This window comes from Lycium barbarum, chromosome 2 (genome assembly GCF_019175385.1).
Source record: "Lycium barbarum isolate Lr01 chromosome 2, ASM1917538v2, whole genome shotgun sequence".
Taxonomy (NCBI): Eukaryota; Viridiplantae; Streptophyta; class Magnoliopsida; order Solanales; family Solanaceae; genus Lycium; species Lycium barbarum.
This window is the reverse complement of record NC_083338.1, coordinates 137,729,735-137,741,389: the sequence shown is the minus strand read 5'-3', so window position 1 is coordinate 137,741,389 and position 11,655 is coordinate 137,729,735. Positions and strand designations below refer to the sequence as shown.

The window sequence follows — 11,655 nt, the reverse complement described above, 5'->3', positions numbered from 1 at the left end:
GAGAAACAGGGAATGAGAGGACGAGTGACTGATGAAATGAGAGTTAGTAACTGAAAAATCCTCTTGTATTACATCTTTATCCGTTCCTTTCTTAAACACAAGTAAATGGATTTGTGAGGTTACAAATAGATAGGCTGTTGTTTTCGTTGATTCTATGCAAAGTTATCAAACTGCTCGTCAATTAATACTTCTCAACATCTAATGTAAATTCATCAATCATTACAGGCGATTTTCTAATTTGTGTATCTTTCGCTGTGCAAAGTTATCAAATGAATAGTGATGCTTTTTGTTTTTGAGAAGGAAAATGGAGATGCTTTTAAGTTCAAAAGTATTAGGACAGGACAACTGTGTTAGTTCTAGATATTACATATCGATATCTTCACACATTAGGTGTTGGTGTGACTGTTTTAGTCTGCAGTCTTCAACTCTAGGCACAGAAATCCAGTGATTTTGTCCGTTTCCCTTCAAGAGTATTGTCAAATTTCCAACTCAACTGGTCTACTAAGAAGCTTGGAATTGCTTGGGAAATCCTTCAACCTAAATCACTAGTTTTCCTGGGAATCTATTATTTTAGTCTAAAAGTCATGTCACAGCCAACCCAGTGCAGTCTACATCATGTGTGGTTTGTGGGCTATTACACTAGAGCAGGGTTTACCCTGTGCGCACCCGAAGGGTAGCGGCTGGCAGTTCCCTTGTCATAAAAAAAAAAAAAAAAAAAGGAAATGTCATAGCCAACTTTTGAAGCCAGACTGTTGTTTGGTTTCAATTTTTGGGCTCAGTCCCTATTTGCTTCTTTCTGCCTATTGTCGATAGGTTATTCTTTGGGCAATGAACTAGCCGTCTCACTGCAACCTAGAGCATCGTATCTTTATTCTTCACTAAAAGTACTGTGCTTTTATTTTTTTGAGTACTGTGTTTTTTTGTTTTATTGTCTTCTACGAAGTCATCTTTTTAGGCAGTTCATCCTTTGTCTGAAGTCCATTCATAATTTCAAGGCTTTAGTAAGAAATGCAATTCTTCGCTAAACGAATGCTATTTCTGGTTTTATAATTTCCAGAGGCAATGTGAGCAGCTTATTCGAACCAAGCAGGCTTTCATGAGGTTGAAGTCGTCAATTCAGGAAGATATGCCCTTCGATTTCTGGACAATAGACCTTAGAGAGGCTGCTTTGGCCCTTGGACAAATAAGTGGAGAAGATATCTCTGAAGAAATATTGTCCAACATATTTGGTAAATTTTGTATTGGCAAATAGTACATCTGAAATTTTGTTAGTGCTCTATATGACTTTTTTAAGGAACCACACATATCAATTATCGATGCATACACAATACATTCAGTATGAAAAAACTCGAAAGTTGGTCGTAAGAGATTGTCTTTGAGATGGCACTGAGTGTCTTAAGCGTTAACTTCATCGTCGCAACTTTCCTCAAGGAAAAAAGGGACACCACTTGACATTATAAATTACAAGAATTAGAAAACAAAATGCCAACACTAGCCGGAGGGCCGGCAATGTGTAAAACAAAGAGCCATGCAAATTATATATAAGTCCAAATTACCACATAGGAAATACGTAATTAACATAAATAATTTCGTAATGAGGTGCTTCAAAGTGAAGAGAGAATTGACAAAGGAAGAATTGAAAGAGTGAAAGAAGAAAAAGAAGGAGAAGGAGAAGGGAAGGGAAAGAAAAAAAGAAGAAAAGAAAGAAAAGGAAAGGGAGAAAAAGAGGAAAGAAGAAGAGGAAAAGGAAAGGAAAGGAAAGGAAAAGAAGAAACGGGAAGAACAAAAGCTCAAGGAAAAGAAAGAAGAAAAAAATGAGATTTGGAAATCGAATATTTCTTGTTCTTCTGTTTCCTTTTCTTTTCCATTCATTTCGTTTAAAATCAGAAGCAATTCGTTGTTAGTATGAAACTGTTTTCCAGCTTCTTCTTTTTTCTGGTATGAATGAATGTGGAAATGTGTCATGAAATTGAAAACATATCATGAACTAGTGACATTGAAGTATTTTGTTTGTAAATTAAGGACAGTGAGAAGTATATACATCCATTTGACGTTAAACATTCATATGAATTAAAAAAAAAGTATTATCAAGATGTTTTTTTATACATGTTTACAACTAATGTTTGCCTTTTATTTTATTGCAAACAAGACTTAAAAAAAAAAAATCCACACACAGTAATTGTATCACTAACAAGAGAATATGAAAAAACTAAACAAGATAAAGATTTTTCTAATATACATAAGCGGCTAAGTGTGGACTAACAATGCAGTACTTAAATGTACACAATGCTTTGAAAATTATACTCTATATTTGGGATTATTTCATTGATAAACACACGTCTACTGCACACTTTATTAAACCAAGCCACGTGTAAATTATATAAATTGTCCACTTTAACCAGCTATTTTTTTATTCCGCGTAAACATATGTCATAGTACTGAATATTTATTCTCTTCTCATGTATACACGTATAAACTTTAATTTTAATTCTCCGACACATTTATTTTCTCCGTGCACTTTTACTTATTCACTTTTAACTTTTCACGTTCTTTAAGAATTAATAAATGAAGTACTCCCTTCGTCTCATATTACTAGGCCACATTTGTAAAAATATATGTCCAAATTAATTGTTCATTTACAAAACCAAAATAAAATTAATTAAATCTTTCCCATCTCCCCTTTAGTATTAAATGTTCTTGAAAATAATCAATTTTGATTAGAATGTATTTATTGGAGAGAGATAGAGGTAAGATAATAAAATATCTTTTTATCTTTTATTTATGATTTCTTAAGAGGCGTGCAAAAGGGAAAGTGGGCAAGTAAAAAGGAGCTTATCATTTTCTTAGAAACATGGAAGGAAAGGAGGAGAAATTGCCCATTTTCCTGGTATAATAACAACAAAAATTTGTGATACATTAAACACCAAGTGTTTTTATCTCAATTAGGGTTTGAATCTAAGAACTCGTGGTTCTCAACCCGACCATAGACCAACACCCTTGAATGCCAAAAAAAATGAGTGCAATATGCCGATATGAATCCAAAACGTTGGTTCAACTTGAAAACTAGAGAATTCGATACACAAGTAAATAGAGATAACAGACACCCGCTGTCCAATAACACAGTATCCTTATTTTCATTTTTCATTTTTTAAGATGTCAGTACTCATTTCGATCATTTTTCATTTTTTAAGATGTCAGTACTCATTGTGATGTTACCTCCATTGTTTTTGTTCATATAGCTCCTTCATCCTTTGATAAATCTTTTCTTTTTCAGTAGCACACCAGCCTGTGTTTGACAAACTTTTTTCTTTTGGGACAGAGAAGAGTAAACTATAGAGTCTAGTCTGTGAGCCTAAATCTAAGCTAAGAATTTCATCAAGTGTTAGAGAAATTTTAGCTTTCATGTCCAACAAACTAGATCCTACCTCTTTAACAAAAAGTGATGAATAACACTGTAATACAATGCTGCTGTACCTCACTACTTAGCAACAGATGTCCTTCATTCTACTTTGAGAACAATCTTCATGAACTCGTAGACGAAATAGCTTATGGAGGCTGAAGGTAACACCTGAAAATTCAGAACACGACAAGTGATAATGCGAAGTCTTGATAGTAACAGAGCTTTGAAAAGACGAAATTGAATTCAATCTGTCAAGATATGGTTGAATTTAGATTATTATAACCACAGAATGCGAATCAACTGAAATGAAATATGATATTCTCTCTAGTTCTAAAATGGAGTACTGTTTCTGCTATTTAAAGAAAAAGTCAGCCATAGGAGCTATCCAATAAAAGGAAGGGAAACGCTGAAGAGGAAGATAAAAGGCAGAAACTAGAGAGGCCACAACCCAGAATCTTGTTCTCTTAGTTTCCCCTCTTGATATCCATTTCATAGATAGTTTCTTCATTCGAAGAGAGGAGATGAAGCTTTACGCCTTAAGATTTAGTTAAACATAGCTCATAATACTTGTCCTAGTCTGATAATACTTGTTCTAGTTAACTATCTTGACCTAATGAAATATTGTGAATTCCACATGCGTAGTGAGGAGCACGACAATGGGGAAGAACATCGTTATTCAGTTTCTGATAATGAAATAAGTCATTTCCCAATAGGGATTAGCTATAGAGGTACTGATACCTGTAGTAAACTAGGAATTAGCCCTGCATATAGAGCTGGAACACCTCCATGTTCAATGATCTTCGCACAAGTTGCCAAGGAACTCAGTTTTGATGCTCGGCCTTGTAATTGAAGTTGCCTCCTAATGACCTCAAATGGATAGGTTGCAGCTTCAGCACAAGCACCAGCAATAGCACCATGAAGTAAGGTCCTCACAGGTCCCAACTCAAGCTGGTCAAAAGCATTGAGCTCTGCCCCCTGTTGCTTCATATACAGAATTCTTTTTCTGCCTTCAGGTGAATGCAAATAAGCTGATTTTAATATATCATATACACCATAGAAAACAGCCGCTGCTGGGGCCATACTCAAAATGGAGGGTACTAGTCCCTTATAAAGAGAGAAGAATCCTTCAGTTCTGATCACGTGTTGGAAAGCTCCAACGACACCACCCAAGGCTTCTCCACCCCGTGCCACTAACTTGGTCCGGACCTGAAAGGCTTTAAATTATCAGGCAACATTGGAAATAACAAAGCAGAAGACACAGAAAAATCAACTTCCCGAACCATAGGAGGATAATCAAATCTAATAAAGAAATCAGTTGATGTGAACACGTTACATATTCATATTTATTTAAAAAGAAGATCATCACACATTCTTACAGAAGAAGGAAATGCAAACTTCAGCGCAGCTGCTTCCGTTTTCAAATCAGAGGCGTGATGCTAATGGTTGACAGAATATTATTCCACGCACAAGTTCAAACATGCACGTGGTCTGTATTAACATTAACAGACTGAAAGATAAGGGAGAAACTAGTTTGGTCTTTACTAACATTAACAGACAATGTCCAGCACCCAGTTTGTTTTGCTGGTCCCTGGATGGAGGAAGAATTGCTCTATTATTCCATCTCTTTCCTTGTTTTTCTCTCGGACAGAGCTGCTGAACTAAATCTTTTTTCTTATTTTGTTTCTGATCAATAGCAGCTGTACTAAATTTTAAACAGGAAATTTGCTTTTTGCCTGTCATATAAGTCATCTTCAGAGTGGGATCCTTCTATTATTTGATATAGAAGAAAATTAAATCCTCAACTTTCCGAGTAAGTCAGTTTTAGTCTAATCCTAAATGAAAAGTAAAAAATCTAAGATTCTTAATTTTATTTTATTCTTTATTCCGAAAGGTTTTCCTATCTTTCGGTACCTTGTATATCAATAAAGAGCAAAAACAAAAAGGGATGTGCTTCAGGGTCTTCGAATCATGATCACAATTTTGTGCTTTATAGTGTTTGTTCTTGCTCGAAAGTTAGTTTGCTTGAGGACGAGGAAAGCTTTAAATCTTGTGGAAGTTGATAAGATTCTATTTATCACCAACCTCTTTGACTACAGCCCAAGGCTTCCCTAAAGCACTGTACCACCTTCCAATCCTTTTCCTAAGTAAGGTCCCAACTCCTGAGTCCTCTTCTGCCAGTAACTTTGCTTTCCCCTTGTAACACCACTATCTTCTTCCACAACTCACCAACAAATACTATGAAGAAAAAAAAAGTTTAGAGGCAAAACCTGCTTGAATAAATAGAACTCATCAGCAGATGAACCAGAAACAGAGTAACTACCAAATTTATCATGTTTCCTTTCAGCAATTGTAAAGTACAGGAGAATTAGGACAGTTATGGATCAAAAATGGGATGAATACATGATTATGGACACTTGAAGACAATGGATCCAAAATATCAATCTACTTTCCTTCAATTCCTGAACTAATTGACTCATATAAAGGATCTCTTGATTTTTGGTTGCTGACTTTCCGATGCAAATCAAATTCTCTAACAAAAAGATCTCCTTTCTACTGGAAGAAACCTATAATCAACGAAACTGACAAACAGCTAGAATTTAGCAGAATTAAAACCATAAGATTATAGTGACAAAAAGCCTTTCTTTATAACTCCACATGTTAATTGTAGGAAACCTTTCTTTTTAACTCCACATGTTAATTGTAGGTCTCTTTTTGGATTGCCAGAGGCTGAGAGCCAGAAATTGTATTGAAGGAATGGAAGAACTATAAGGAACATATTAGCAGCTTTACGAAAGACGAGAAAAGAGCTCACTTATTCTCCTTTACTGTTGCTATTTTTGGATTATAAAATCTACCAGTAAAGAAAGAAAACAATTACATAGAGAAGTGGTATACTAGAAAAAAGTAGTTCTTAAATAATTAAATTTCACAATTCTGTAAACGGCTGGATCAAAAAGCTAAAACTAATGCACTGACAGTTTGATGTGCTTATACACCCAATCGATGGGCCTAGCTAAATATTATAAATATCAAAAGTACATATCTCATAACTCATGACTTACAGTGTCCAGTGGTAAGCACATCACTGTCGCAGTCACTCCAGCTGCGGCACCAGCAACAAACCGCTCAACATTAGTAGTTTCTTCATTTCCTGATAATCTTAGGAGTTGCTTTCTGTATGTGTCAAAAGCACAAAAATTAACTGCCTTAAAAGGAGCAGTACGAAGTATATTGACCAAGTTCCCTTTCCAAAAGCCTCTCAAGCCTTGAGTAACTGCAATTGTTTTGATGAGCTCCAACAGGTGCTTCTGTTCACCACGAACTATATATTCCAGCTTTAGTCTTTCAAGTGGAGCAACAACAGTTCTGCCACAACAAGATTTTTTTTCTTTTGATGAGTTTCTGCCACAACAAGATTTATTCATACAGAGTTGAAGCAAAAGATAATTGTAAGCAGAAACTGAGTTCAAGATCTATGTGAAGTCAACTACTTCAGAAGAAACTTCGAAACATGATTTATCTCAAACTTAAAATACAGAAAGTATATAGAAGGATCAAAACAAAACTATTTTAACAATGTCAAATAATCAAATATAAAGAAGTTAACTGGGCTATGACGTTAGTTCATACTTCATACATGAGTTGTCGACTCTGGCCATCAAAATGTCGGAGAGAAAATGGAAGGAAGAACTTAGAATTGGAAGTGTATGGAAACTAAAAAAAAAAAAAGTGTACAGAGAATCAAAAAGAATGAAGGGGTTGATTAGCCAGGAATGAGTGGACCAGCCCTTATTCTTAAGTCTCTCTCCTCAATATAAAGCTCCGAACAGTTTCTGAATATCAACCATTTCCAATATTTTATGTTGGTGCAAATTGCAGAAAACTGCAAGAGATGATAAAGGCAATATGTAAGCTTCAAATATGTACTTACGGAAACGAGGAAAAAAAGGAAAATATCTTTAACTCGAGGAATACAAAATTTAACTTCGTTGTATTCAGAAAAGTATGATTAAAAATTAGTTTAAAACTTAAGCATAAGGAATATCTAGACGCTTAATCCAAATTAAAGGATTTATTGAAAGTATTCAGATCATAATTGTTTTAGGTCAAAACGTGATGTTCCTCTTTCCAATTTGAACATCTTGTTTGACTTTTACAAAAGATTTAAACCACCTCTCCCGCCTCCAGCATAAAAATAAAAAAAAATAAAAAAAAAGGAAATAACACTAAACAACAATGATTTTAAATGGTCATAGCATTGTCGAAATATGCATTATTTTATGAGTAACTGGTCGAAATTTTCAGGTAAAAGCTTACTTCTGATTCATCTATATGTCGGAATGAAGTATAAAAAGTGTGTCAAAGAATAACGTGATGCTTTTGGTTTAAGGTGACAAAATCCAAGAAAATCCACAATATTCATCTAAACGGAGAGTAACCTAAAAGTGAAGCGGGTTCAAAGTTTAAAATGGATGACTGTGCATGCCTTAAAACATTGATTTATGAGTTACGACTTAACAGAAAATAGGCCTTCGGTTGTGAAAAGTAAGCCCAAGACAAGGGAGTGATAGCCTAGTAAAAAGAACCTTTACCTCCATGAGGTTGGGGTTTCGAGTCACCAAGGGAACAAAATAGGGGAAGGGCCATTGTTTGCTCCTGGATTTGGGGGCTTCAATGTTAGGATTTTCCGTATCCAGAAAAAGAAGGTAAGACCAGACATCACACTATATCCTAATGCTTCAATCAACAGCTTTGACCTTAAGACAACAACAGAAGCATAACTAGACGCATGACACTATCATTCATAATGGCAACATAGTGATATTGGATATCTAAAGTAAATATGTCCACATTGAGACTTGTTTGATATTGCCCCTAATCCTTTTTATTTTTATTATTGATTAACCATTATAGCTTCTTATCCCAGGGCAGAAGAATATCAGGATAAATCCAGCAAGACTCATACATTTCCCGGCACTTATACATGTGGATAATAGTTTACGGAAACCATTCCCTTTTGTAGCCTTTTTCTCCATATTCACAGTTTATCCATATCCTATATTGAAAATTCAGGTCTCTCTGCATTACTTTTTTTCTGTCAATGAAAATCGACTCTCTTCTCCCACATATTCACAGTTTTTCCCTATCATATATTTGAAACTCCATGGCACATTCCTTGTTTCTTAGCTTTCCAACTTTCAAGTGCAAACAAAGATATGGCGGTGTGTAGATAGGGTCAACTGGATTAAAGGTCTGAAAGCTTTCACAGACAACCAAATACCACGAGAGCCAGTCGACTGCCACTAAACAAATAAGCCAGTTTATACATTCTTCTTACGGTAAACTAGTTGTGAAAAAATTAATTTGTCTCTCTGTTCACACTTAATAGTCTTTTTGTACTTATTTATGAGGACAAAACATATGAATGCATCACAGCTAGTTGCACCCCGTGGAAACCTCCTAACTGCCACTTAAGAGTTACCAGCAAGAAAAGACTAGAAAATGGAATCCTAACCATGGGTCAAACAATGTCCTCGAGAATTTAAAAAAATTTCCTCATATATTGTTAGAAGAACTCATCAACTAGCTCCCTGATCATTGTACTTTCTTCTGACATGTGCACAAGGAAGAAAGAAGGACAACTGCAGATGGCAAGTAGTTTTACCTCAAAGGTAGTATGGGTAAATTCCCTACCACAGTTTAAGTATTTTGCGTAGGAGATCAAGTGCAGGGAAGCAATAAAAAAGTCAGCTATGTAATAATTCCTCTAGGCTATAATGAGAGGAGATTGACGAGTAAAGCTCTCTCTGTAGCACTTCTCGCTTTTTTCCCTCCTACAAAGCATTTGTCATTATTCTGCTGACTCGACCCGAAACGATTATGGAGTTACTCATTCTGTATAGAAGTTATGCATCTTGCGATGACTCTACTCAGCAAACACCAGAAGTAATCAATCATCAATCAACTACGAATTGGTCAACCAGTCGGTGTCGTCTATATATATCCTCTACATCTGTTCCATTATATCAGACCCATTTCGTTCCAATAAAAACCTCTAATTACTTTTTTGCTTTAATTAGGTTACGTTGGAGGTCTCTAAAACAGCTCTAAATCTCACATTAATTGCTACACAAACAGTGTCTAACCAAAAGGATCCTAGCAAACACCATATCCAATTTTAGTGATACAACAACAACTAAGCTTAATCCCAACTAGTTTGAATGCCAAAAATCAATGAGTAAGATTATGAATAAATTTCATATGCATTGTTCCAACTATTTAGACTCTCTCGCCATTAGCAATGAAGTCTTGCTAAAGTGGCAACGCTGAGGTGTTAAAATCCTCGAGATTTTGGGTTCTAATTTTCCTGAAAGTAGGATACCTCTATTTATAATTACTTCTCTTCTTCATTATCAAGAAAATACCCCTTATGTAGGTACTTATGAGTTCTGACTGTGTTACATTCGATCTTTTTGATCTGTAATCTCCCTAACAGCGGGTTTCCTTGTATTATGTCACTCCACTTGAAAGAAGAAAAGGTCCCATCTAGTACTAAGAAATTATGAATACTCAACAATCTATACAGATAAAAATGACATCAATTAGCAAAAAAACATAAGCTGCAGTAAACTTTATTTCTTCAACCCAAAACTTGCACAGGCAAATTATTCCTATGTCACAACTCACAAGGAAGATAATGTATTAAAAACTCTCTCCTCTACTTGAAGTTGCTTCCTTTTTCGTCTTATCCTTATCTCAAATTCCAATCACAACTTGCCAAATGGCACTTACAACATTTGAACACAAAATCCACAAAAAAATACACCTAACATTAGTATATATCAGCAACAAATTTCCAACAACTAACTTTGAATGCTTTCAGTGTTATAATTAAAATCTAATAACACTAACCTTGACACCATGGCAGCAACTGCTCCAGCCCACAAATGTTTAGTAGTGTTAACCGCACCACGTCCACGTAACCCAATAATTCGCTTACTGGGCTCCACCTTTGAACTCACATCTCCATTATTCAACAAACATTCACTGGAATTTGTATTCTTCTTGGCTGACAAACTCAAACACAAAAAATTACCCCCAAAACCAGCACGAACACTCTTTTTTGGTCTACGACGACAAATGGGAGAATGTAACTCATTAGAATCATCAATTGATGATATTTTTAGGTAATTAGTGGTGGTGGTGGTAATTGAAGAAGGAATTAATGGGTCAAGAAATAATCCACCAGAGAATAAAATTGTATCTGGGTTATCTATAAGATTTTGACTTTCTAAGTGTTTAAACCAGATAGTATGTAGTCCTGTCATTCTAAATTCTAAAGCAAATTAAAGATAAGAAGAATATTGTTGGCATTCACAGTGTATAATGGGATAATGGAAAGGAAAAATGGCGGTCAGCTTTGCTTATGTCGCCGTACTGAATGAGCGGCTTCAGCCTTGTTAATTATTTTTTGTGTGGTATCAATGTACCATTATTTAAAAAAAAAAAATATATATATATATATATATAGCACCATTATTAGTATTAAAATTTAAATGCAGGCCTCTAGAGTAGTTAGTAGTATATTCTTAGTAGCATATTCTCTGTTGGATAGCTAAAATCTGCTGGATGTGCCGAGACACCGCAATTTAATAAGTAATGTTGTTAGTGCAAATTAGACTCTAGTCCTAACACTAGTGTTATCCATTTGGGATTAATTATTGTATCCAATATACGTGGATAATCAAATTGGGAGAAAAGAATATTCTATGCACTTACCTTTAAATGAACAATAATCACAAAAAAAAAAATCTCTTGTAATGTATTTACAGAGCTTTCATATATTTTTATTTGGTATAATGTGAAGTCGAAAATTATTATATTTCTAGTAATTCGTATATTGAGATTATGATATTTCAGGTAAACTATGATAATATCATCTAGTTTATCTATTTAAACTACACATTGTATTGTCAAGGGTGGCTCAAGGGACTCTATTTTTTCCTTAAAGATGTATTTTATATATAAACTATTGGCTCAACCGGAATAAGTTTTTCAAAATTAAAATTAATAAAATCTTATCCAAGACCAACAATGTTTCAAGAGAGATTGAATGGATTAACTATATTATCAATTGAAAAGGAATTGTTAGAACACATCAATTATAAAATAGTAATTAATGACTTCGCACAAAAAAAAAACTAGAAAATTAGACTTTAAATAAAAAATATATATGACGATCTTTCCTTTTTAAA

General features: G+C 34.6%; 1 protein-coding gene and 1 pseudogene across 1 annotated transcript; one reads left to right on the top strand and one right to left on the bottom strand.

Annotated features, from left to right (window-relative positions):
- The window catches only part of LOC132629001 (uncharacterized), a 24,806-nt pseudogene extending 22,949 nt beyond the window's left edge, over nucleotides 1-1,857 (top strand).
- A 1,393-nt stretch (nucleotides 1,858-3,250) lies between these two features.
- Nucleotides 3,251-10,880, bottom strand: LOC132627509 (probable mitochondrial adenine nucleotide transporter BTL3). The gene is made up of 4 exons (XM_060342892.1): nucleotides 10,313-10,880; nucleotides 6,463-6,766; nucleotides 4,139-4,606; nucleotides 3,251-3,568 (listed from the first exon to the last, which is right to left on the bottom strand). Exons 1-4 carry the CDS (start codon nucleotides 10,726-10,728, stop codon nucleotides 3,500-3,502), a joined length of 1,257 nt encoding a protein of 418 aa, XP_060198875.1. The 5' UTR covers nucleotides 10,729-10,880; the 3' UTR covers nucleotides 3,251-3,499.
- Between the last annotated feature and the right edge of the window lie 775 nt (nucleotides 10,881-11,655).

What these genes read in the sequence shown, in the direction of transcription:
- LOC132627509 (XM_060342892.1), bottom strand. Translation starts at nt 10,728, where the DNA reads ATGACAGGACTACATACTATCTGGTTTAAACACTTAGAAAGTCAAAAT. An exon ending in GTTGCTGCCATGGTGTCAAG is followed by an intron (nt 6,767 to 10,312) that starts GTTAGTGTTATT and finishes TTGTTGTGGCAG; the next exon opens with AACTGTTGTTGCTCCACTTG. An exon ending in TGTGCTTACCACTGGACACT is followed by an intron (nt 4,607 to 6,462) that starts GTAAGTCATGAG and finishes AAAGCCTTTCAG; the next exon opens with GTCCGGACCAAGTTAGTGGC.